At 47.4% G+C, this 27,482-nt stretch overlaps 1 protein-coding gene across 5 annotated transcripts in view; it reads right to left on the bottom strand.

The window, feature by feature from the left end:
* Positions 1-18,559: 18,559 nt before the first annotated feature.
* BEST3 (bestrophin 3) overlaps positions 18,560-27,482 on the bottom strand; it is a 41,729-nt gene continuing 32,806 nt past the window's right edge. For all 5 annotated transcript variants that reach the window (XM_037132177.2, XM_037132173.2, XM_053662289.1 and 2 more), the window contains one exon: positions 18,560-19,663. In XM_037132177.2, the coding sequence (XP_036988072.2) occupies positions 18,721-19,663 (943 nt within the window). In that variant the 3' untranslated portion in view covers positions 18,560-18,720. The remainder of the gene's footprint in view (positions 19,664-27,482) is intronic.

Genomic DNA, 27,482 nt, shown 5'->3' on the forward strand with positions numbered 1-27,482 from the left:
AGGGTTTCTTCGGTCCAAGTTCAGTCCAGCGGCAGCAGCTTGGACAAGCAGGGGCCCTGGAAGAGTTTATGAAAGACCATCGGCTGCAGGTTTTGCTTGTAAATATCTGCAAGGCTGCCCTCAGGAAGTGTGCTTATAGAGAGAATAACGGAAGAGCAGTTATGTGAGTAGACTGGGGACCTGGGGACGTCTGGCTCTGAAAGGCCACAAACCCACTGGATTCCCCAGAGGTCCAGGACAATCTGTGTTCCTCCTGTTGGAAAGTTTCTCCCATGTACTTCTGGTTCAGCATTGCCTTGCCCTAGGCATCCCCTCGACGGTAGGGCTCAGCTGGAACCCATTCAGCTGGTACACATTGCTGAATCCTGCCCAGGTCGAGTCCCACTGATGGGTGGGGTGGTACTGTGGGAAGGCCCCACATTCGGACTCTGTGTTTGAATTTCTCTAATTGCTGTGTGACCTTGGGCCAATCGTTTTACTTTTCTATCTCACCTTTTCCTCACCTGCAGACTAGAGGGTGGGACTTGGTGGTCCCTCAGGTTCCCAACAAGTTTGGCAGCAAGGCCCTCCCACTGTGTGACTCTGTGTCCCCAAACTGGTTGTGTCACTCGGCTCTAAATGTGTGTTAGGGGCAAGGCAAATGGTAGGGGTGGGGAGCGGTGCCAGAGAAAAACGTTGCTTTGTTTTGGTGTGAATTCTAGAACATGAAGTTGACAAAGTCCTCGACCTGGCCTTCCTTTTGTGTGACCTCCCAAGATACTTAGCGGGGCCAGGATGACAAACGGAAAGAGAATGCATGGGCTGTGGAGGCAGAAGAGTTTGAGTTTGCATGTCAGCGTTGCCATTCGTTGGGGTAAGCTGAGCAATTTCTCTGAGCTTCAGTTCGCTTACCTGAAAAATTTCAGTGGTAACACTCACTGCATGGGCTGTCCCGAGGTCTATAAGACAATGTGCTTAAAGTATCTTGCATGCAAAATGTGTCTGAGAATATGGTTGCTATTATTATCCTTTTGTTATGAATGTTGTTATTAGCTCTTGGATTATTCCAGGGAGTCCTAAAGGATGCTCAAGTGAGTTGAACCCTGAGCCAGCTCTGGGCTGCTTCTCTGTTCCTGGGGCCAGTCTGGCCTCCTGGTTTAGTTGGGAGGGCCTGGGGACGACTCCATCTCCTTTTGCTTCACTGTCCTAACTTCTTCTCCCACCGTGATGCATTAAAACATAACTTAATCCTGCCCTGGCCGGGTGGCTAGGTTAGTGGGAGTGTCATTCTACGCACCAAAAGGCTATGGGTTCAATCCCCAGTCAGGGCACATGCTTAGGTTGCAGGATCGACCTCTGGTAAGGGCGCGTGCAGGAGGCAACCGATCGATGGTTCTCACACTGATGTTTCTCTCTCTCTTTCTCTCCTCTCCTCTCTCTCTTAAAAAGGAAGTATCTAGGGTAAGGATTAAAAAAACAAACAAATAAGCAAACAAATAAAACAATTTAATCCTCTATAGGATTTCTCCCATGTAGGTATTTGCTTCCTTACAGCAACAAAAAAGGCTTTTTCCTGACCTTGAATGGTCCTCTTTGACATGCTGGCAAGGTGCTCTCATCTGAGCAGGACAAGGTGTCCTTCCTTCCCAGGGTGGAAAGCAATACCACGGTGGGGACCCCTGCTGGGGATGAGCTAGCCTTTTATAAATTCTTTGGTCAAGTGCTTTGAATGTTGGTCCCCAAACACACAGAAAATGAGCCGTAAGTCAGACAAACGAGAGGAGTGGCTAGATGTTCACAGGCTGTGCCTGGGGACAGAGCTGGCTTGCTCCTTGGTCAGAGGCAGCGCCTTGGAAAGAACGCCTTTCTCTAAAAATAGGGCAGTTTAGCAGATAGTCTTTCCAGCAGCTTTGGGACGGGCCAGCTGATAAAGCTTTCTGCTCCCGGTGCCCCAGATTACTCACAGCTGTTTTTCCAGACCAAAGGACCCCGGGGACGTTGGCCTCACGCCACACGTCAAGTGCTTTTCACCAAACACTACTCATGAGGCAGGAGTCGGCTTAATCAGCCTTGAAGCCTCGCCTGGCCTCTAGGAAGGATTAGGAAGGGCTGGAAACCTTAACTGTAACCACATTCCAAAACCCACCAATCTCCTTGTCTCACCTTACATGTGCACATTTTTTTTCTTTTTTACTTCTATTAAAAGTTGGATTTTCCCTTCCATTAGAACTTGGGGGATAGTAAGTATAGCATAGTGATTAAAGGGCTGTGTTCAGGAGCCAAACTCCCTAGGTTTAAAGCCTAGTTTCTTTTTAACTCATAGTTTTTTTTTAGAGCAGTTTTATGTTCACAGAGAAGCTGAGCTGAATAAAATTTTAAAAAGAAGAAAAAAAAATACAATGTTTTTCAGAGATAAAAAAAAAAAGAAGCTGAGCTGAAAGTACAGAGTTCCCACACAACCCCTACCCTTCCCCGCCACTCACGCCTGATGCTGCTGTGCTCATCTGGCCCCAGAGAGGTGCATTGGTCACAGTCACACCGACGCTGGCTTGTCATTGTCTCCCCTGAGTCCGTGGTTTACTTTGGGGTCCAGTCTCGGTGCTGTACCGTCTATGAGTTAGAACAAATGTGTAACGACAGGTGTCCACTCTTATAGTGTTACACGGGGCAGCTTCACTGCCCAAAAGTCCCCTGTGCTCTGCCTAATCATCTCTCCTGGTCGGTTCCCTGACAGGCCACCATGGATCCTTTTACTGTCTCCATAGCTCCCCCACCCCTGCCCGGAGTGTCATTAAGTTGGGATCACACAGGATGTAGTCTTTTTAGATTGGCTCCTTTCACTGAGCAGTATGTGTTTACATTTTCTCCATGTCTGTTCATAGCTAAATAGCCAGTTTCATTTTTAGTGCTGAATAATATTCCATTGTCTAGATGTACTACAGTTTATCCATTCAGGATGTCCTGCAGGACATCTTGGTTGCTTCCAAGTTGACATTTATGAATAAAGCTGCTGTAAATATCTGTGCTCAGGCTTTTGTGTGGACATAATTCTTAAATTATTTTGGGTAAATACAAAGGAGCGGGATAAGTGGGTCAAATGGGAAGAACAAGTAGTTTTGTGAAAAACCATGTTCCAAAGTGGCTGCACCAGTTTGCACTCCTGCCAGCAGTGGGCGGGGACCCCTGTTGCTCCACACCCTCCCCGGCGTCTGGAGCTGGCAGCATCCTGGGTTTTTGAAGACGGATTTTGTTTCCTCTTAGCTTTTGATGACTTGAGGCAAGTTGCTGAACCTCTGTGCTTTGGTCCTCTGTTTGTGACACTGGGGAACTCTGGCACCTTTATTATGAGGTTGCCCTGAGAAGGGAATAAAGTGAGCGTGTCGGGCGTGTAGGACAGAGCCGGCATCTGTACCTTCTCAACGCACGTTAGCTAAGCTGTTTGGAGTAGGTCGGATTTCTTTTCTCAAAACACTTGAAATCCTTGAGCATCAAATGATGTTTAGGTTGGGGGTGGATTCCACAAATTTATTTTTAACAAGCGTTGAACCCAGGCCATTTACCATGCTGAGGACTTCATCATCTGGATATCACTACTGCGCTACAGAGTGGGGGTCAGCATTATTATCCACTTTTAGATGTGGAAAGTACAGCCCGGATAGGTTGAATTGACTTACCCAAGGTCACCTAACTCAGAAGAGGTAGAACTGGGACTCGAACCTGAGTTTATGGGATACCAAAGCCCAGCATTTAGCCCCTGGGACACTGCCTCCTACACTCCCTGCCAACCTGCACCCCGGGCTTGGAAATTTAGATTTACAGGGTCTTTCCAAGCCATTCTCTAATTAGGCAGGAAGCCAGGCCCATGTGTTAGTGTTAACTGCACTTCAAACTTGACATATCAAAATGAGTAAGTTCATGCCAACTGTTTTGTTCTTCTGATGGCTCCCACTTCTTCCACCTCTTCGTCTGGTCAGCTCCCACACAGCCTTCAGGTCTTGGTTTAGACGTTACTTCCTGCAGCGAGACCTCTGGGTGCCTCCCTTTGCTCCCTTAGCACCCTGTCTCTTCTCGTTGTGGCTCTTACCACCCTTTATTGTAATTTTATGCCTGGCTCCTCTACTAGGCGGAGCTTCAGGGGGCAGAGACCCTATTGGTCTCACTCACTGGTGTGTGCCCAGCCCAAAGGACAGCGCCCAGCACTTATGTGGGCTTAACAAGTATTAGTGGAAGGAATGACTGAATGACCGGGCATACAAGGCTGGTGCTGGGCTGCAGCACTGGGTTTGGTGTATTCTTCTTCCGAGCCAAGTACTGTGGCTTTATCAGCATTGGCCCTAACCTCAGGAATTCACTGTGGTGTTTAACTTGGGATCGTCCAACTTCTGGGTCCCTTTCTCCGGCTGCATCAGCAAGGCAAGCAATGAGGAATGAGGTGGGCAGGGGTGGTTCAACATATGAGGAGCCTCCTGGGCTCTACAGTCCTTCTCCCACTCACTCACCCTGCAAACAGGGCATGAGCCCCGGATGGACGACATCCAATCTGTGGTCCCTGTATTCCTCATGGGGGCCCCACAGTGATTTCCCATAGGAACACGGTGGTTTGGCCATGTTGGTTGTTAAAATGCCGACATGCTTCCATACCGGTTGGTAAAGGACCCTTGCCCAGAGCCTGCTGAGTATTCCCCTCACGGCTCCAGCTTCCCTGGCCCCTGTCCTGGAACCTCTGACCTCCCCACAACCCAGGAAATAAGGGGGACACACCTGGTGCCACAGGCCCTGTTTGAGCACTACGGCTGGCTGGCATCTTATTGCTTCAGTCTGTCTTTACATAATTTGAGTATTGCCCCTGGTATAGTCCCTCGTGTGTTCCTGAAAAGGGGCACAAGGAAGAGCAGGGAGAGGTGAGGAGGTGCAGGAGGGCTCAGGCAGGCTCCCTACCCCCTTGCACTTGCTCAGAACTAAGAGGATGTGGGAATTTGGACATTCCAGAAGAGTGACGTGGTCCCCAGCTACCGACTGCACAGAGAGCTGCTCTTCACCTTACTTCACAAGTCAGCCATACAGAGACAGTTTCTAGAACAGCAGCCATGATTGTTTTTTAAATTTTTATTTGTTGATTTTAGAGAGTCAGAGAAGAAGGGAGAGGAAGAGAGAAAGACTGATTTGTCGTTCCACTTATCTATGCCTTCATTGGTTGATTCTTGTATGTGCCCTGAACAGGGATCAGACCCACAGTCTTGGTGCATTGGGATGATTCTCCAGCCAACTGAGCACCCAGCCAGGGCCTGAACAGCCACCATTTCCGAGCTCTTACTGTGTGCTCAGTACTCAGCTAAATGTCCATTTACTTCTCCTAACAGCTCTGTGAGCACGAACGATTACTATACTATTTTTGCAGATGAGGAACCAGGTGTGAGAGATTAAGGGGTGCCCAGGTCACAGAGCCAGTAAGAGGCAGAGCTGGGGGTTGGGCTCCAGAGGCCGTGGCCCCACGGGGAGTGTCTCAGCACCGAGGGAGAGGGACAGAGGTTCCTGGTGGGGGAGGCACTCTTCCAGGAAAGAGTGCGGAAAAGTGGAACAGATCTGTGGAGTGGGCCGCCCCATCGCCACGTCCCTCGTCCCTCCAGCCACCACAGAAACCCTTCCCAAGAGTGCTTGCCCTGTGCATGGCTGCCGGGACCTATCAGTGCCCTGAGCCTCTGTGTTGGCTTCTGCTGGGAGCCAGTCAGCCACCAGCTCCCAAAGGTTCCCTCTGGGCCACCTGCCCCGAGGGCATGCACTCTGCTGGCCCTGGGACCCGTCCTGGGTTTCGGTCTCTCTACACTCAGTCTCCATAGCGACCCTGGCTCCCTGGGAAGCACACTGGGCAGGCTGGGCTTACGAACTTTGGGCGTGGAACTGTGGGCCACACTCTTCCTGGGTGTTCCAGGGCAAATTCCTGCTGCTTTGACTAGAGAAATGTGGAAATCACATCCAAGAATGGAAAATTCCACTTTTCATAAAGGAAAAACATCTTTAAGAATATCTTCAATGAAGAATTTATATTATATCTAGATTGCAGTTATAAAAAAATGGAAAGGATAAAAAAGATTGGAAGGAAGCATGTTAAAATGCTAACAATGGTGTTGATAATGGGCTACTTATTTTCTCTTCCCAATTTTTCCACAGAGTTTACCTTTATAATGAAAAATATGTATGTTTAAATTCCCCTTTCCATCTGAGATGGCTTAGGGTCTCTCCTGAGGTGTTAGAAGGGAATAGATGACCAGGAGACCAGCCAATCTCCTCTGTCAAGTAAGTCGCCTAACTGCTTTGATCAATTTCCCCATTTGTAAAATGGGGGCAATAGTATAACAGTAGGACTTTGTAGAGTTAGGATGAGCATTAAATAGGATAGTTTGGGTGACGTTTTTATTACAAGTCTGGGTCATGAGAAGTGCTCACCTGCTCATTATGATCACTGACTCACTGATGGACTTCCTCTCATGAATATTATGACCACCAGAGGGCACTCCCGGCCCACAGAGGACACCGGGATTGCGTCACTGTGCTACTCTAGATGGACAGATGTGAGGAGGAAGTACAGAAATGCCCCTTCCTTGCTTGCTGACCTCTAGGTTTCCAGCCAACTGCTGGGAAAGAAATCAGCGTTAGAGTTGGAAGTGGCCGACTTTCTCTAGCAGTGGTAGAAGCTGACCTCACTGCTCCCAGGAGTGCACATTTGGTTCAACTCTCCCCTCTGGAGTTCCCGTAACAAGGAGGGCAGGCCTTCTCCCCTCAGTGTGGCACAGTGGCTCTCCTAGGGATGGTGGGGGTGGAGACAGGGCAGGTGGGTGCGCCCGAGGTCTCCGCTGCCTGGTTCGGCTGTGGGCTGTGATCCGTTCCATGGTCAGTGGCTCTGCCGGGCACGTGCAGAGGCTGGGGGCCTGGGCTAGGTGAACTCCTAGGCAGGTTCATGCAGTAATGTGGCGTCATTCTCTGTGATTTGGTGATCTCTCTATTACCAGATGGGGCTTGGCCCTAAGCAGATCGGCCTACAGCTGGCTGTAGTGCGTGGGTTCTTGACTTGGTGTAGGAAAGATTTCACAACACGAGTCCAGGTGACTGTGAGGATGCATTTATTAAAGCCGGGACAGTGAAACAAGGAAGGGCTTAGCATAGAGGAAGCAACAGGAGAGCCTAGGCTGGGCTGCCTTGGCTCACTGGGAGGTCAGAGAGAAGGGGGCTCTGGGGACTGGGTCGGGGGATCAGCCTAGGACAAGCTGCCAACTGCCTATTGCCTTAGAGTTGAGGAGACGTGTGTCTGTGGGGGAAGAAGAGGGGAAAGGAAGCTGCTCCCCAGCGGGAGAACCTGTGCTGGGTCCTTGGTCTTGAGGCTTTTCTCTCTTTGGCAGATGAGAACCTTAGGGGAGGTCTCAGGGGAGGGTTTCAGCAAAATATTAGTCTGTTCTCCAGGTGCCCTTTTAGGGTCATGGTCTCCTCTGATTGGTCAGTGGCAGCGCAGGGGGTCTTTAGTCACTGTAGTTGGTCCTGGCGTTGCTCACCTGGTTTTGCTGCTTTTCTGGGCCTGGAGCTGAAATATAACTGAGACCCAGATGTTTTCTCTAGGGAGAAAAGTCCAGGGGAGGAGAGGTTACCCTGGAGGTGAGGTCCCTGTTTTCCCAGTTTTGTTCCTGCCAGGCCTTCCACCCTGGTGACCATGTGCACCCGGCTGTAAATTGCTCAGCCATTTGTGTTCAGTTCTCTGCCTCAGTTTCCCTCTTCCATTGCCAAGGAATTTTCCTAGATTCTCACTATCCTGCCTTATCTCAAGCCCTGACCTCTCCTATAAGCCCAACTTGTCTGCATATCCAGTTGTCTATTTGATATGTTTACTTGGATGGTGTTTAATCACACAAAATAAAACTATTCCTCCACCAACACTAAGTACTACTGCAACTGAGACAAAACAAACAAGTCTGCACTCTCAAAATGTCATTCGCTTACAGAACAAAAACTCCAGTGCAGACGTGCACCGACCTCTGGTGTGCAGCAGAGATGGAGCAGACGTGACTCCCTTCTCATGGGGCCGCAGGAATAGAAGCCGAGCGTTTGTAACAAGGAAGCTGATTATGCCGCTCTGCTGTGCATTGGTGCCCAAAGCAAAACACAAAGAACACAGGGAGGACTGTGCTTGCTTCTGGATACAGATTTGAGTAGGACCGTTGGGAAATTACGACGTTCCCTGTAGAGAGAGATCAGGATGAGGAGTCTCAAGGTCACGAGACGTAAAGAACAATTTGATTCTTGGTTTGGCAAGATTTGGCCTCAAGAAAAAAGTATGTGTGCCACGTGTGTGTGTCGGATGCTTGTAATGCAGTAGCATGATGGTGTTTTTCAGCCTTCCGAGGCTGGTCCAAGTGCGGGAAAGGATGGCTGGGTAGGTACGGACCCAGAGGCGGGAGGAGAACCAGTGGGGTCTGGTTGCTGGGAGGCAGCTTTGGCTCGGTGTGGAGTGCGATGTTCCAGCTCACAGCAGGTCACCCTGGGAAAGCAGAATGGTCGCTAACTGGAGTGATTCCTGCTGGATGGATCTCGGCAGAGAGAGTGTATAGAATTCTTTCACACAGCGGGACACTGAACTAGGAGACCCCAACATCTCCTTCCCACCACAAGGTTCCAGGGACTGGCAGATGGGGGACATGGAGACCCGATGCGAATGCATGTGCTGTAACCAGCCTGGTGCCAGGGGCCTCTCAGCAGCCTCTGAGGCCTGTTTCTTGGTGTCCTGTGGATGAAGAGTCTGTGGAGTAGACTCTCTATTCCATAAGGTCACATTGATTCAAGAGAGGCCTGCTAGGCCAGAAGGGCCCCAAGATGCAGTGAAGGCGAAGCTCCCTGGCTCTGCTCAGACTGGTGTGTTAGATTTACAGCTGCGGCCTTGCCTTCTGTCCCCATTCTGACCTTCCTGCTCAATGGGACTAATGTCCCCAGGCACTGAGCACACCTGGGAAGAGCCTGTGGCGTCACCTCCTTGGTCTCAGATGACACACTGTCTTTATTGCATTGTTCTCCCTCTGGAGAAGATTCCCAGCTGCCAATTTCTTGGAATCTCTCATTGATGAGCTTCCAAATGGCCTCTTTCATAGAAATCTTAAATGTTAACAGAAGTTTTAAGGATGTGTGTGTGACTGGGCTACCCTCAGTCCCAGTGTGGTAATGCCCTTGGGTTACAGGGTGGGGGTGTCTGGGCCTCTTGTCCAGAATTTAAGGAGGAGACAGGCCACCCATGTCACGGGGGTTACTGAGCTGGCCGGGAGATTATGTAAGACACTCCTCTCATTTTTGCCTTTCCCCTTTTTCTTCTGCTTCAGGAACTCTTCCTTCTTTTACTTCCCCCTTTATCATCCTCGATAATAGGAGCCAGGCCCCTAGTTGGCCTTGCTTTCATCCCTCAAGCCCCTTCATTCTTGGAGCAAATTCCTCTAAACTTTCATATGTTCAAGTCCCTCCCTCGTCCCTCCCTGGGACTGGTGGGGGGTGCAGTGCCAACCCAGCAGAGCATCCTGAGGCTTACGGGTTGTCCTTTGCTCTGTATCAGGCACTGGTTCCAAGAGGGACCTGTCTGGCGAGTGGATCACTTCTGGGGGCCACTGTGATTTTGAATTTTTTCTTCTTTTTTGTGTGTGAGATTGGGCCTCCAGAAGGGACATGCTGATTTGAGGCGACTTAAATTGTTTACATAGACGGGCGGCCACCCATCTGTGGTCCTGAGGGTGGTCCTGATTACCCCCGGCCGAGCCCATGTTCCACATCTCCTCCCCCAGGGTAATTTCAAGTGCGTCTGACAACCTGCAGCAGCCCTGAGGGACCAGCAGCGCTTCATCCTCAGTTTGGATGGATAAGACCAAAGGGCTCTCCTCTGGGGCTTGTACTCAACTAGCTAAAGCATCGTCCCTGGGAGGCAGGCTGGGCCAGGCCATTGGAGAAGCGCCTCGCCTTTGCTCCCCTCTTTGGCCTTTGCTTCTGCAAGAGGAGTTTGCTACATTCTGTGTTATCAAATTGGTCTGAGGCAGGATATTTAAGAACTTATGTACCTAGATCTTTGACTCAGCAAAGAGTTATTTTTATACCATCAGGGAAGTGACATTCAACATCCTCAAATTTTACTTTTGCTCTAACGTCAGACTCATCTCTAACTAATAATAAAGGTAATTAATGATTACTCCATTCCAACTTTGCATCAGATAGTGTAAATTGCTTTATATGCACTATTTCACTTAATTTTTTGAAAAGATTTTATTTATTTATTTTTAGAGAGAGAAAGGGAGGAAAAAAGAGAGGAAGAGAAACATCAAATGTGCCAGAGGAGAGAAACATTCATCAATTGCCTCTCATGTGCCCCCAACTGGGAACCTGGCCTGTAACCTAGGCATGTGCCCTGACTGGGAATCGAACTAGCAACCTTTCAGTTTGCAGGCTGGCACTCAGTCCACTGAGCCACACCAACCAGGGCTATTTCACTTAATTATTTATGTATTTAAAAGGGATATTATTTATGGGAGAGAGGGAAAGGAGGGAGAAACATCCATGTGTGGTTGCCTCTCACATGCCCCCAAATGGGGACTGGCCTGCAGCCCAGGCATGTGCCCTGACTGGGAATCGAAGCAGCGACCCTTTGGTTCACAGGCTGGCACTCAGTCTGCTGAGCCACACCAGCTAGGGTATCACTTGATTTTTTAAAACAACCTGATAAGGAAGGCACTGGCATAAATACATTTTAAATATATTTTACTGTTGATAAAACTGAGGCAAAGGCACATCAGGTAACTTGTCCTAAGTCACCCAGGTAGGAAGTGTCTGAGCCCAAATAGACCCCAGTGTCCTGGCTCTTACTCACCACACTACTTAATCACATACCGGCATAGTAGTAACAGCAAGCATTAAGTGCTTACTATATGACAGGCCATGTACTATGAGTTTTGTATGAATGAACTAATTAAATACAATAGTGGGGATTACTATTATCTTCATTTTATCTGCGAGGAAACCAAGGCACAGAAAGGTTAAGTAACTTCACAAGTAGTGGCCAAGCCAGCATTTCAGCCCACACAACCTGACCACGTTTGGAATGTGGGTTTATGAGTGCAATATAAGGTGAAAATGAGCCCACCCTGCCCTCTGTGGCCCTGGTACACTGTGGACCCCAGAAGACTGTTGATCCATCTTACATAATGTTCGCCATTGAAGAACACGCTGGGAAGGTGCATCCCTGGTACCCAGCTGGCACCGTGCAGGGTGGCGTAGTGCCCGTGTGATCCTCACCTGCTCCCTCCAATTCCAGGAGGAATGGGACTGTGCGTGTGTCAGCAGTTTCGAGTTCTGGAGGTTGCCGCCCTCTCTGGGCAGCTCCGGATCTCAGGAGCTGCACCTGTATCTCATTTGGCTGTGTGTTTGGTGGGGTAACGACAGAGTGGTGTTTGCAGAAGCTGTGCGTGGAGGTGGCATTGACCTCCCTAGGCCTCGGGTAACAGAGGCGAGGCAGCTGCAGAGTGCTGTCCTGGTGGCGGGAGGCCGGACCCCACGGGTGCTGAGGGACAGCGCTGCTTCTGATCCAACGCCGGGCTTCCTACTCTTGTGCTCGGACTCCTCAGGGCTTCTCCCCCAGGCTCCCTGGGCACCCCCGGAAGTACACTCAGGGAAGTGACTCTGGACGGGGTGCTGGCCACACAAAGCCGGTGTCCGTCAACACACGAGTGTTCTTTTCTTTTTTTAAAAAAAAAAGTTTATTGATTTTAGAGAGAGAAGAAGGGAGGGAGAGAGAGAAAGCAACATCAATGTGAGAAACATCAGTTGGTTGCCTCCCATATGTGCCCTGACCAGGGACTGAACCCAGTCCTGACCAAGGATCGAACCCACGACCATTTGGTGTACACGATGACTCTCCAACCGACCAAGACACACGGGCAAGGGCAGGAGCGTTCTTGTCCCTTGTATTTCTCCCGAGATCCTGTCTTTTATCACCTTCTGATCCTTTGGGCCTTTCAGGGATTTTGTTTCCCAAGCACCCAGCGTGTTTGGCCTTCCTCCCAGCCATCCCCTCCCCACACCAACAGGGTCTGCTGGCTCTTCACTGTTTCTTCTTTGTCTGCTTACTGACTCGCCCTTTCCTTAGGAAACTGAGGCCGACTTTTAAAAATTACATAATTTTTCACCTCCCCACTCCTTGCAGTTGTCCCTGCTACTCAGCTCCGTGTCACTTGCTCTGGAGCTGACCCCGGACTGACCCATGGGTCCTGAGGTTGGCGTCTGAAAATAGCAGGCTCCGGGCTGCCTTTACCCATCGCAGGAGACAACCAGCCTGGCAGCGACTGTGAGCAGCAGCAGCTGCGGCTACGTGAAGCTGAGCGGAGAGGCTCAAGTTACTCCGGTGGGAAAGACACAGAAATGACATGCCGTTCCCGGGCTGTCTGGGATCTGACATCCTTGCCAGGCCTGTTGCCAATAGGACCTGGTCAGTCGAGGTGATTAGTGCTGGGAGTCCTTGCATCTCTAATGATTTGCACTGTCGTGCGGCCAGGGAGATACTAAGGCTGTACCCAGAGAGGCGGGTCAGAGAGAGAAAAGTAATCAGGTTTAACATGTCTGAGTGGGGAGACACATGGTGCAGCTGGGAGATTACAGCAGCAAGTAGAAGGATGACCTGAGGTGCTGGCTTTTCATCTTCTTATTCTTTCCCTCTTTGCACAGTTTAGGGATCAAACAATGGCTGAGGTCTCCATGGAGCTGGTGATGCATTAGTAAAAGAATTGAAAACTCAAGGCACCCACCAGGATCAAGTAGGCCACAACTGAGTGAAGCAGGCCTAATGAAGGGCAGTAGGGAGTGGTGGAGACTGTGGTAGACTGGAGAATCCCAGCAAGGAGAGAACATTCAGAAAATCAGATTCAAACTACCAACCACCAGTTTTCCACCACAGACCAAGGTTTTATATCTAACATTGTCTCAGGCTACTGAGTAAAGGAACTTACTGATAAATGTTATTCTGCTTAGTATGAAAAAAAAGACAAAAACAAACCCCAGACCCAGTAAAATTCATTTAAATACTTCTACTGTTATACTTTCTCTTCACGGAAGCTGGTACTTCTAGAATGCCCCAGGATCAATTCTTGGGTAATGAACGTATCCATAACCTTGTGTAGGGGTTAGGCCCTACATTCAACACATAATGAGAAAATTAGTAGAGTGAAAATTACCACTGAAAATCTCTTAGAAAGAGGCTATGTTGGGTGGTAATGAAGCATGTTTCTCAGGAAGTCTAGAAGGCTGAATGCTAAAAATCGGTGACGATTTTTTAGTAGAACTGCAGCTGAAATGGTGAGCTTGCGTTTAGGAGCCGATCTGTTTGAGAAATTCTAGCATTGTTACTTTAAACCCCAGGCTCTCTCAGCACATCAGAACTGAGGCTGTTCCAGTGGGCTTCACATCTGCTGCCTCCCACTCACTGTGCGGCAAGTGTTCCTTGGGGAGAAGGGTGGAAGTGAGGAGACTCTTTTCTTTACACATGTATGTGAGTGCTTATCTTTCCCTCGTCCAGGTCGTAGTTGAATTCATGCGCAGCACACACATTTAATGTGACCCTGGGGGTCGGGGGATGCAGCGATGCGCCGAAACCCTTCTCATGTGCACGGAGAAGGAGCAGTTCAGGGTCTTGCCCTGGATCCACAGACTCGTTTCAGGCACCCGAAGCAGCTTTGACTAATGATGCAGTGCAGCCCTGTGTCACATCCAAGTTGTTCCCTTGGAGGGAGGGATCATGAGACGAGGCGCAGCCGCACGGGAGCCGTTTGTAGAGACAGAACGGCTGGCTGTCCTTCAGGAAAACGATGTGTTTGCCTCACGGTTCACATGCAGGCCCGAGTCTGAATCCCAGTTCTGCTGGTCATCAGCTCTGTGACATGAACACACTATTTTGCTCCCCTGAATCCCAGTTTCCTATTCCGTAAAATGGACACAGCGACACGACATAGTTTGTTATGAGGCTTGTGTGAACATGTGTGTGTGACACTTGCACATAACAGGTGTCCGATACATGTCGGCTTCCCAAGGTTCCTCACTACCTTCCCAGGTTGTCAGTGGGGCTGGTTGAGTGGCCGCATAGTTAACTGCTAATCTGTTGTTCTAGTTAATTGTTTTTGGATGCAGTGTGGAATCGTAGAATCGGCAATGCACCTAACAGACCTGAGTTCAAATCCCAGATTGAAATTTTAACTGTTCAGCAAGTTATTTAACTTCTCTATTTCCTCCCATGCAACGAGCGGTAGTAGCTTGTGAAAACTGATTGAAGAGATGTGTGAGAACACTCAGCACACCCAAGTACCCAGTAGGCATTAATTCTGCCCTTCCCCACCTCTTTCCTCTTTTTATCTCTTTCTGCCATTTGGCTCCATTTTCTCAATGTTCATCATAACCGTCTCTTCCTTCTCCTCCCATATATAGGATCTTGAGAAATTCACTGGAACAGCATTGAGAGGACCCTTAGTCACTTAGTCTAACCACCCATGTTAGAGCTGAGCAAGGTGAAGTCCAGAGTGTTCAGATAACTTGGCTGAAACCATGCAGCTGAGGTCGTGGTCATATTTGATTGAAATTTTAGGTTTCCTAACTTTGGATCTAGAGCTACTGTGGTTAATCCATTCATTCTTTCTTTCAAGCATTCATTCATCAATTTCTTTTTGAGACGTATTAGGCACTGCCCGTAGCACTAGGGATCGGCAGGTTGAACGAGACAGTGGGCGGAGCTTACACCCCAGCAGAAGGGGCGTGGCTGCCCCTGGGTGGGGAGAGGATCTGCCCTGCAGGCACTGTCGCTGCGAGAACTGCGTTATCTCACCGGCTCTCCCCAGCCGGCCCTGGACCTTCTTCCCTGGCGGGGCAGCAGGGGCACAGAGCCTCCGAATCCTGGCCAGGAGGAGCAGACTTGAGGAGAGGCGCCTGGGTCATTCAGGAACCCACCTGTGTTCTCGCATTGTTCAGTGATAACAGTAATCAAAATCCATTTTCACTGGGGAAAAAATCTATCTGATCTTTTGTTGGAAAGTGTTTTCTAATCTTGAAAATTGTTTTTCCCTTTAGAATCTGTAGGGTCCAATGACCATGTGATAAATAATGAGTCTATTATTAATTAATATCAAGGATGCTTCCAATTTCAGAAAGTTTCATTTCTTAAGGAATAAAGAGAAGATGAGATCAGTTCTCTTCTGAAACCATCTGCGAGCGTCCCAAGCATGGCAGCAAACACCCAACACCCACCCACGTTTGAGCACAGCCTGGTACAGGAGAGTGAAGGACCAGGCTGCGGGCAAGCCCCGGGGCCCGGACGGCTCTCAGGCAGCAGCAATGAGTGTCCTGGCCTCCTGCTGTACCTCCTCCACCGCTGCTGATCCGGGGCCCCGAGTACAGTCTGCGGGCGGGCTCCACCTGTCTGGAGTCCATCTGGCCTTCTTTTGAGTGGCGAAGGGCCCTGAACTATCCCTGTACCACGATTGCTGGCTCTTCTTTAGCAAGAGCTCCTTGTGTATCAGGCTTTACTCTTGCAGCTTAGGCTCAGCCTGCTCACAGACAGGCCTATTTTTAGCGGGTTTTTGCATAGAGCCGTGTCACGAGTTTACACACTCCAGACACTGAAAGGGGGAATCACCAGTTGGAAGATAAGAGCGGATGATACATTTGGAGAAATTTTGTATTCTGTGGGGAGGAGTTAGAGTTTTATAAGATTAAGACTCAGATTTCTCTTTTCCATTCATACCACCCTATTTTTTAGTTCTCTTAGATTCTGTTTTATTTCATACCAGTCTCTGATTTGCAAGAAATCCATTGAACTTATAACTGGTCTTTTAATAGGAAGGATTGGGGGAAACTTGCTCACTTTATAGAGGAAAGTAAAACTGGATTCCTACCTAGTGTTATAAAGATAATAGAAAAAATGATAGGAGAATAATCACATAGGGGTGGGGAAGGATTTTTTTCAAAACTTCAAAAGAATAAAAAATATTGATGAACTTGATTATATCAAAATTATGGATTTCTATTCAACAAAGAATGCCAGTAATACCTTTACCAGATACACAAAGGATTGGCAAAGACTGTTGTGATGTCCAAAACCAGCAGGGGTCTATGATCATTCTAAAACCAAGGCAGAACTTCTGAAAAGCAACAGGAGAAATATAGATAAAAGGGCAAAGAACTTGAAAAGGCAATTTTCAAAAGTGGAGGTACCAACAGAATTGAGAAGTATATGAAGGGATACTATGTCTCATTAGGAAATCAGATAAATTTACTACAGTAATGAGTAATGTCTGTCAAGTAAATGCCAATTAAAGAGTGATTACATGTATGTCTACTGGAAAAAATCAGAAACCTAGGTGATAGCTCATTGAATGGATCATTGTTCAGTTTTCAGCACAAGGAGGAAACAGAGGCCACTGCAGATTTTGATGATATATCAAGGAAATTAAATAATTCTCTGGACGAAGGTGCATGAGGGATGGACAAAAGCAGAGATAAACCACACTCCCTTGGGCTCCACAAAACGTATGATTCTATTTATCAAGGTGCATCATTGATCACCTTGGATTTAGGCACCAAAAATTGATCATATTTCACAAGCAGCCAAGTAGAAACATTTGCCTTTGAGCAATAGATAAAGCCAAAGAGAGGAGATAGAGGGACTTCTGCTGAAACATCTGAAAGAGCAAGGCTGGGAGAAGGTTAGGTTCCTGCCTTGCAGCGGTGTTATGCTGGGGCCTGGTCCCCTAGTGTATATGGGATGCTTTGGCGGTATCACTACCTCGCCAGGTAGTAACACTATTGACCAACAGAGAAAACCATCAATGTACGGCATTTCTTTTATTATTATTTCCCTTTAGTCCTTGGGCCAGTTAAAGTAAGTGTCATGGCTGTCATGCAGCTGGGGTGGTCCGTTTGGCTGCTGTAATGCCCTGTGAAAATGGGCGAATTATAACACTGCATGTCAGGGGGAGTTGAGGAAGGGAAGGGAGGGCCCTGCCAACTTTCTTCTTCCAGAAAAATATAGAGGACTAGGGCCAGGGCTCAAAGGTGGAGCAATGCCCTCCTGAACGCATCTACAAAAGATGCAGGCAGACGTCAGCAGGGAGGCCTCCCAGGCCGGAGAGCCTCAGACTCAGTTCCCCTAGGGCATCCCCCAGAATTCTGGGCAAACTGCTGGCAGACTCGGGGCCTTGCACGTGGCGCAGTGAGGGAGCCCCCTCCCTGAGTCACAGAAATCTGGGTTTGAGTCTGAGTTCCGCCACTTCCTGGCTGTTTTTAGTCAAACTACTTTACCTCTCCAAAGTCTGTTTTCTTCACCTTGAAAATGGAGATAATAGTATATTATTAACTCATAAGATTCCTGTGAGGATTAGTGAGGTCATCTGTGAACATTACATGCTGCTTCCTGGAACACTGTGAGCACTCAATAAGTGGTAGCTATTAGAGTTATTTTATTTCTGAAACCATATGTAGTCAAGCTTCATCATATGACGAAAATAGGAGAGCAGTACCCATAAGACATGGCCTTCCAGACAAAATCGGGGCCCCCAACAAACAGCCACCCCCAGAGCTCCTTGGAGGGAGTCCACACCCAAACCCACGGTGCAGTCCTGGACCCCTGAGACCCCCAGCTCCAACATCCTATCTTGTCCCAAACAACCTGGCAGATACAGTCACTGGTCCCACATTGAGACATAGTTGGATTTTTGCTTTAAGAGTTTGAGTAAAATACATTCAAGCTTTGTCATTCTTTGGTTCCATAGCATTTGGGTGTACGTGTTTCATGCCCACGTTGGCCTCGGTTTTCTCCAGTGTTCCAGACCTAGAGTGGCTGCAGCAGGAAACGGCTGTGGCTGCCGAGGGTGTGCTGGGAGGGCGCTGGCGCCCACACCCCCGACCATGCGGCTGGAAGTATACTGAGCTGGATTTGCTGACGTCTCGGTTTTTCTGTTGGAGGCTTTGCCAATGCCTCGTATTTTGAAAATCGTGCCAAGAAGAAAGCAACAGAATTGACAAGAGAAAATGGTGTAGCTTGCAAGGTGGGACAGATGAGTCATTAGAGAAGGAGCAAGACTAGGAAGAAGGGGAGGAGAAAAGAATGGCAGATGGAAGGGGAAGAGAGAAAAATGAAGTTGTGAAAGTAGAAAAGGAAATTGGAGAGAGATGAAGCTCTCTGATGCTGATGAAGCTTAAGAGTATGGGAGTGATAATAATAGTGGATCGAGTGGGAGTGAAATGGTTAGAAAGCCTCAAACAAAATTGTTATGATTAGAATGAGGCTTTTGAGGCATTTTATGATCCATCTCCCTGTCTTTATAATTGAAGGCCAGAAGGAAAACAAGGAAACAAATAGGGACTCCTTTGTCTCCCTGTTTGCAAAACTAGGGGATTGGGTATGACCTACGAGGTGCTTTCCAAAGCTCACAGTCTATCAATTTATAAATCATACACATATTTAAGATTCCTTATTTGGTTAAGAGAGATCACTGGGGCCTGTGTAGTGCCCATGAAAACCACTTTGGGGCAAATGATGTGAAAGAGCTTGATTTTATTAGTTTTGAAAAAGTCAGGATTATAATGCCCTTCAAATTTTAAATAGCTTATGCAGTATGATTGTTTTTTAAAAAATTAACCAGCCCACAGGTGTGTTCTGGAACTAAGGTTGGACTTTTGGGAAAGTAGGAATTTAGACTAGAACCAGGCTTTGGAACTTTCTGGGATTCCTCTGGGAGCTTCCTCCCTTTGCTCGTGATTAAATTCTATGATATCCGTTTCTTTGGTGTCCAGGTTTTCCATTAAATACAGCACGTCAGCAGGGACATCAGGAGAGGTCTGAGAGCCAGCCACAAAGGTGATGCCGCTGGTCTCTGAGGATGTTTCTGTGTCAAGTAAAAGAGGCGGCTCAGGGCTTGGCTCCGGGCTGTGGCCTCTCTGGGCGGGGTGGCTGGACTCCAGGAACTCCGGGAGACTCCACCTTTTCGGGAACTTGTCATTCTCAAAAGGGTCTTCCTCAGCCACAAACTTGAAAATGTTCTTCTCAGCTTTGGCTGAAACAGTCTGGGGCCTAGGGTCTAGAGGAGGCGCCTCCTCCCCTGAGGGAAACAGGATTAGTCCCACGGGGTCTTCCCGCTGCCCAGTGCCGCTTGGTTGGACCCCGGTGAACTCAAAGCTCTGGATGGAGGTGGTGGAGTCCCAGTGTGGGTCCTCTGACGTGGGCCCTGGTGCTGTGATCAGCACCTCGGGGACCTGCGGCATTTTGGTGGGGGAGGCCTTCACACTGGACTGTGGGCTCAGGCTCTGCAAGGTGCTTGTCCGGCTGGTCTCCCTGATGGTAGACAGTTCCCCCAGGCTGGAGTACAGCTTGGGGCTCCCCTCTGGGGATAACTGCTTCCGGGAGGCGCGGTGCGCTCTCCTCGAGGGCACATTCAGCAGATCCTTGGTCGGGCTGAGGTCTCTGTCGGGGAAGAACATGGAGCTGTCACTGGCCTGCCTCCCATAGCTTCTGCTCCTGGGGCTGGAGGGGTGCTCGTGGGCACTCAGGAATCTCTTGACTCTTCGGATCACGGAGTGGCGATGGCCATGCTTCTCATTGTCCCACAGCCACTCGTCACCAGGGTAGTCGGACCCAGGCAGCCTGAAACACAGAATGGCAGCTTCAGAGGCCTGTCTTTGGGGGCAGAGTCTCAAAGTTAAGCATGAGTTGGTATTTTTGCACTGGGATGGGTAGGGAGGTTGACTTCGACTGGGAGTGGTCAAGCAGAGGCCCCCAGCATTTCTGGTTGCAGGATCCCTTTAAACTATTAAATATGATTGAGCACCCCAAAGAGATTTGTTTATATGGGTTGTAGCTGTGGTAATCATTTCACAGCTTCGATCAAGCCATTGTGCTGTATGAACTTACACAGTGATCTATATCAATTACTTCTCAGTAAAAGAAAATAACGCTTTGGACCTTAAGGATTTGGGTCTTGGGGATCTGCAGGGGTCCCCGGATCACATTTTGAGAATCACCTATCTAGAGACTTGAACATTAAAAAAAAGATTAATAGTTTGTGTTCTTTCTCTGTTATTATAGATGAACTTAGGCCATATTTTCCCAGGACTCATACAATTCCCAAAACAGTGGCTCATGGCTAAATTTAAGACAGGGCAGCTAAGAGCTAACATTTACTGACCTCCCATACATTAATCCACTTAATTACTACACCAATCATGTGAGTTGGTACTGTTATTACTATTCACTGGTCACAGATGAGGAAACTGAGGCCCAGAGAGAATCGCTGAGGCTGTGTAGCTAGTGAGGGCCATGCCCAGAAGTCTGACTCCTAAGCCTCCGTCTTTAATCACCGTGACATTCGAGGCTCTTCCTCAGGCTTCTGTCTGAGGAAGGAATGTGGGCCTTGTGGGGACAGGACAGCCTTCAGGGTGGAGTGGCCTCACACCGTGGGTGGGCCCCAGCAGGAGTAAGTTTGCCGAATTTGCTACTGCTGAGAATTTTTAACATTTAAGACACAAAAGACTCTATGACTTTAAAACTTCTTCAAGGCTGAAATAAAATGGATAATTGAAAAAACAATAAGGGCTACTGGGTAGTAAGGCTTGCTCCTGCCTCAGATTACATGGTTATTTGTCTCACATCTCTGGTTTTACAGTCCTAATGAGGTTTGAAGAACCACTTAAAGCTTTGCCCTTAAACTATAAGTGCTATGTTGCCTCTGGGAGCCATGGTGATCGAGCCGACCGGGTCCAGTGTTCACATTGACATCCATGGTGATGAGACGCTCTAACTATGCCAGGTGCATTTTGTGTGGCAAAAGGAAAAAGTAAGGACAGCCTATTGTTGGTGTAACCTGAAGGGGCAAAGGGAGCAGTGAAAAGAAAACATCGCTCCTTTTGTTTATGAATAAAAGATGGGTGATTGAGATGATTAATTGGCTAAAGGTCCTGGGATGGCATCCGATTACAGCCTCGCACTGTTATTCTGCAGCCCCAGCCGTGCCCTTGGCTACCAGATAGCCTTCTGGCCCACCGTGGGCTGTGCGCGGCCCAGATTCTGTTACACTGACTTGAGAAATGCAGACTCATGCTCCGGCGGCCCCGTGACCCTGCTGGTTGGGTTTCATTAGGTCCAATCTGCGGTCACACCTCAGGAACCCAGACCGTTGGGGAGGGCACCGGGGAGCAACAAGCGCAGCTGTTCACTACCACTGCCTCGCCAGTGCGCCCTGGGATTGAGGTGGGCAGGCCTCTAGCTGCCACTTGGGGTCTTGACTTTTTGTCCAGGATTTGTTTTCCTTTGCTCCTCCTGAACCACACAACCTGGTAAGAATAAACAAAAAAAAAATCTAGGAAAAAAACGTAGTATTATTATTTCAAAAATTTAGGAGTCCTAAAAGAAAAACTCCCTGACATTCTCACTATACACTGGTATGGTGGTTACGCACATTCGACTGAGGCAAACGATTGCGGCCCCTGGGTCACAGAATGGGGAAGAGAGGACCAGATGCGAAGAGCAGGCTGCACAAAGGCTGATGCTTTCACTGATGTTCTGCTGACTCACCGACTGACATCGAGACCCTCCTCCTCCTTCCTGCCTCATGAGACAGTGGTATGGACATGTGAGATCTATCCACTTACCCAACCATGTGTACTGAGCATCAAGCATGAACAAATCGGTTGCTTTAAGTACAGTGTAATACCATTTAAAAGGGGGGTGAAGGCATGAGCCGCTGATCCTTGAACAGCGTGGGGGTTAAGGGCACTGAAAATCCACCTGAACTTTAGACTCTCCTAAAACTTAACTACTACTAGCCTGCTGTTGACCAGAAACCTTACCAGTAACAAACACTCCATTAAATATATTTGGTATGTTATATGTATTATATATTGTATTCTCACAATGAAATAAGCTAGAGAAAATAATAAGGAAGAAAATCATAAAGAGGATATATTTACAGTATTGATTGAAAAGAAAGCCCCATATAAGTGGACCCATGGTGTCCGAATCTGCGTTGCTCAAGAGCCAATATATACAAATAGGACAATTTGGAGCAAGGACAGTTTTTGAGCTGGACTTTTCACACTGAGCAGGAATCAGATAGGCAGAGAGAGGACAGAGTACTCGGGTGAAAGAAGTGACAAATGAATAATGTGGCTGGAGAGTTTAGAGTGTTTGTGAGGAAAAGGCAATGATTGAGTTGGTGTGAAACGCTGGGTGGAGTCAGGAGTAAGGCTAGAAAAGCAGCCTGGGACTGTGCTGGGAGAGTCTCACAGGCCATGCAGAGGGACTCGGGCTCGAACCTGGAGGCAGTGGAGAACTCAGTCTGGTGCTTGAGAAAGGAGAGCACAGCTAGCCTGTGTCCTTTGGTGGTAGTGTCCAAGCAGGCAAAGCTACATGGAGAGCAACATTAATTATTGTCAAACAGAAATGCTTTGAATAAGAAACAGGACTTGGGAAGTTTCCACACCATCAGTCAGAAAATGGGTCTTTAGAAGGACACTCAGTGGTCTGTGACCTGTGGGGCAGTTTCATGAAACTCATGCTGAAGTGATGGGGAAGCCCTACAATCCCTGAGCTACCCAAGAGCAGTGTGGCCCCGCCCCCTTGGTGAACCTCATGAACTTTCTTCTAAATGAAACCTTCCATGAGGAATTCATTGCCGACACGCAATGTCCATCTCCTTTGTCTGATAGTCATGGTTCCCAATATGACACAGAAACTGCAGTTTAAGAACAATACAGAATGGCCATCATAAACAAATCAACAAACAAGTGCTGGTGAGGATGTGGAGAAAAGGGAACCCTAGTGCACTGTTGGTGGGAATGCAGACTGGTGCAGCCACTATGGAAAACAGTATGGAATTTTCTCTGAAAACTAAAAATCGATCTGCCTTTTGACCTGGCAATTCCACTGTTGGGATTAAACCTTAAGAATCCTGAAACACCAATTCAAAAGAACCTCTGCACCCCAATATTCATAGCAGCACAATTTACAATAGCCAAGTGCTGGAAACAGCCAAAGCACCCATTAGTAAATGAGTGGACAAAAAAAAACAACTATGGTACATTTACACCATGGAATTCTATGCAGCTGAAAGGAAGAAGGAGCTCCTACCATTTGCAACAGCATAGATGGAACTGGAGAGCATTATGTTAAGTGAAATAAGCAGGTGGTGAAAGACAGATACCATATGATCTCACCTATAAGTGGAACCTAATTAACAAAATACACAAGCAAGCTAAATAGAACCAGAGACATGTAAATAAAGAACAAACTGACAGTGACCAGAGGGGCAGGGTAAAGGATAATGGGGAAAAGAAGGGGAAGAGTCAAGTCAAGGAACACAAATAGGGGACACATGGGATGGACAATGAAGGGGAGGACTGAATATTGGAGGGGAGTGGGTAAGGCAGGGGAGAGTAATGGGGGAAACAGGACAACTGTAACTGAAAAATAATAAAAAATTTTAAAAATACATAAAAAAAGAACAAAATAGTTTAAGGCTTAGAGTATACAGAATAGGATACATAAGTCCCTCTTAACACCATCAGTAGGTTTTATGGCTTTCATTGAAATGACAGATAAGGAAACCAATTTTACTACAGGCTAATTAATATACACAAGAGTTAAGTTCTTACAGCATCTTATAAACATTATAATAAAATGATGTTGAATGAGATATTATTCAAGGACCTGCTGTACATGAAAAGATTTTTTATTCCCCACTTGGGAGGCTTGGGTCTAACTGTTAGGGACTTTTAGACTTTCTATTTCTCCTAATTTGATTTTTAAAGTGCACCCTTAGCACAGGCCCAAATATAATACCACTTAAAACACTCCAAACAATTACAGCAGAAATAGTATATGCTAGAATGTCAACAATATTGCTATATATTAGAGAAGGTCAGCTGAAAAAGCTGGGTCTTATATTCTGGAAGTCACTTGGACTGAGCTAGGCAGGTAATTAGAGAAGGGGACATTCATGGAAAGTGCCATGCAGCCATTAGTGTCCAGAAGATGGAATTTGAGAACTGCCTCTGTGGTGAGAAAAACCATTTATTGGGGGAGCTTGCGGATCCAGGATTGCTGCTGCCCAGCTGACACCAACTAGCTGTGTGACCCTAGGAGACCCAGTTAGCCTCTCCAGGACTTAGCATCATAGTCCATCCGTAAGTGGGGACAAGCTTACCTTACTCTACCTGCCTCACAGTTTGTTTGGGAGAGCAAAAGGGGTAATCTATATGTGGGAAAGCTTTGAAGAGTAAAAAGGACATAAAAAGAACTCTTTTGATGACTGGCAAACTTTCAGAAGTGGTTTCTGAATCACCACTGACTTGTCGATGTGATTGGAAGAAGTGGCAATGTCTGCCTCAAAGTCACTCTGTCTTCTCCTTCAACAGCGCCCTTTACTTTTATAGATTTTATTTATTTATCTTTTAGAGGGGAAGGGAAGGAGAGAAGGAGAGAAGCATCAATGTGTGGTTTCCTCTCGTGGGTCCCCTGCTGGGAACTGGCCTGCAACCCAGGCATGTGCCCTGACTGGGAATCGAACTGCAATTGTGTGGTTTGCAGGCCCACACTCAATCCACTGAGCTATGCCAGCCAGGGCTCCCTTTATTTTTTTAAAAGATTTTATTTCTTTATTTTTAGAGAGAGGGGAAGAGAGGAAGAAAGAGAGGGAAACATCAATGTGTGGTTGCCTCTCACACGCCCCATACTGAGGACCTGGCCTGCAACCCAGGCATGTGCCCTGACTGGGAGTTGAATGAATGACCTTGTGGTTCACAGGCCAGCACTCAATCCACTGAGCCACACCAGCCAGGGCAAGGGTGTCCTTTAAAACATGTTACTGCACCTCGGAGCTGCCACCTAACAATGAACACATTGGAAGTGATGCTGTAACAGCCATTTAGTGGTGAGACTAGGGCACTGGGTGAATGAAGAGGAAATACACAGAGGAGGGCAAGCTGGATTTTAAGGGAAGGAAGATGGGGCCAATCAGGTGGTGGGGCCGCTCGACCTTGCCTCGAAATGTGTTTTGTGCTGTTTGCAGATATTGCCAAACCCTGCAGTACAGACACATTTGTTGCATAACACAAATCATGTACACAGAAATACAGAAAAAGTGAGCGTGAGAAAGGTTGTGCCATGTATCAAGCTATTTTTGAAAGGGAGGGAAGAGTCGGTGCAGGAGACAAAATAGGTTGCATTAAACTCAGGGTAGTTGGTTATCATTTAGTCTAGACCAAGGGTGTCAAACTCATTTTCACCAGTGGCCACATCAGGGTTGTGGTTGCCTTTGAAGGGCTGAAGGTAGAGCTCCTTGCCCCACTTAAGGAGTAGTTACATTTACAGAGTCCTAAAATTACATTCGGCCCTTTGAAGGCAACCTCAAGGCTGATGTGGCCCCTGGTGAAAATGAGTTTGACACCCCTGGTCTAGAAGGATGGAAAGTATGCACTGTTTCCACAGGTCAGATTATTGTCTAGATTGGCATCAGTGTTCTAACTTCAGTTTCAAATATTAAAAAAAACAACCCTCCACTTTTTCAAAGTATGTATTGAGCACCTACAAAACTATCGGCCCCACAATCTTCCTTGCCAATGACAAATCTCCAACAGTAGCAGCAGCAGCGGCGATTTAATGAAGGCCCTTGCAAAGATGCTGGGCTGGGAAGGGGTGCAGGACACTCTTGGCCTCTGGTTGCCATAACAAGGAAGAGGTAGGAAATGGGAGGTGGCCGATGGCAGCCCGCACTCAGAATCCCTGGGGTGTGTCTAAGACAGAAAGACCAAAAGAGCCCTGAAGACACAGAGTGAATGCGTTTTTTTTCAAACAAGCTTTTTGCAAAGTGACCCTCTTCTCCAGTGTGATGAGGTAAAAAAGAGCTTCAAAGGACTGAGGGATACAACTGGATGATGCTTGCCTTTTATCCCTCCGTGCCACTCTGAAAGTGGTGTTTTGACATTTTAAATTCAAATAATAAGAGGGCATTTAACAGAATTGAAATGAAAAATTTAGGAAAATGATATTTATATGAGTCCTTTTCATGTCAGATTTATTGTTTGCAAATCTCTAGTGCACACAAAATCAGGCTTGGAGGGAGCTGATAATCTGCCTGAAACTCTGTCAGGGCAAAAAGGCACAGTGTGTGGAGGGGCATTTATTTATGGGCAAGGCAGAGCCTACTCTTCAGACCCATTCGAGGCAAATGCTGTTATGTTTAACCTGCACTGCAGAATCACCCTCAAAGCTGCGGTCAAGGATTTGTAAGCCAGGCAGCGTAACTCTCAGGCTGAGCCGGGCAGGAGTTGTGGGGCCAAGCGATGTCAGGAACATCCAGGGGACAGAAGGTGTGTCCTCCCCATCCTCCTCTCTGCTCCTTTGCTGGGGACAGTTTCAAGGTAGTGGAGCACCGTAAGAGGCGTGCTTAGCTCAGAGAGGCACACAAAGCTGGCAGCCCTACCTCTGTGTCTCCGTTACTTCTCTGCTGGCTTGGATCAAGCGTGACAGCAAAACTGGTTCAGGAACAGGTGTATCTAGCCTCATGTTACCACTCTGGTTGTGGTCTCCACTGGCTGCTGCAAAGAGAAATTGTGGCCCAAAGGGGGGGTTCGCTTACTGTTCCTGGCCTTTTAGTACTGTCGTATTCTACAGTTCTGTGAGAAAAGAAAATTAAGCCATCTATACCTTTCGTAACTTGCAGAAGGTCAGAGCACTGAAGGCCACCCCGTGCCGGCGTATGAGAGAACCCCAGGCTAAGGGCTAGAATCAATAACCTAATGCACGGTCGTCTCCTCCGGAGGGTCCATCTCTCCTTCCTTCCTGGTACATTACGTGAAAATCAATGTTCCAAGAATACATTTTTTGTTCACGTGGGTGATTCAGAATTTAAGATATTTTTGGTTGTTTATGGCACACACATGTATTGTTCTATCTTTTTTTTGTAAAGTGAAAAATATTTGAATATAGTTGGCTAAAAAAGGATTACTGAATAAAATATCCATCTAGTATATTTAACCACACTGTAATAAAGTCTTTCCTCACTAAAATACATATTTTGGTATATTTGAGCTAATATCACTAAGAATACTTCTGGTCTACTAAATAATTCTAAATGTTTCTACACATTAAATACGCATTCGTATAATTGCAAAAAAGTATGGTATTATTGTTATATATTCTTAGAACTTTTGGAATGAAGATAGATAAGTAAAATTCATTATTTCTGGGTAGGTGGTTATAGTTTTATATAAATCTTATATTCTTTAACTTCTAAATAGGAGGAACTTTTACAAAAATTTGAATATTTCTCCCCTTTACTAAAAGAGGCCTTAATGGACTTCATGGACACATTCCTTACACTGACTGAAGGTGTGAGGAAAGTCCGGCCTGTTTGAACCCCGGCAGAAAGCCCCATGAAACAGTGTTCTTTAAACAGGATCACACTCAG

Source organism: Artibeus jamaicensis, unplaced genomic scaffold (assembly GCF_021234435.1).
Source record: "Artibeus jamaicensis isolate MK-2021 breed Jamaican fruit bat unplaced genomic scaffold, CSHL_Jam_final contig_233, whole genome shotgun sequence".
In the NCBI taxonomy this organism is placed as follows: Eukaryota; Metazoa; Chordata; class Mammalia; order Chiroptera; family Phyllostomidae; genus Artibeus; species Artibeus jamaicensis.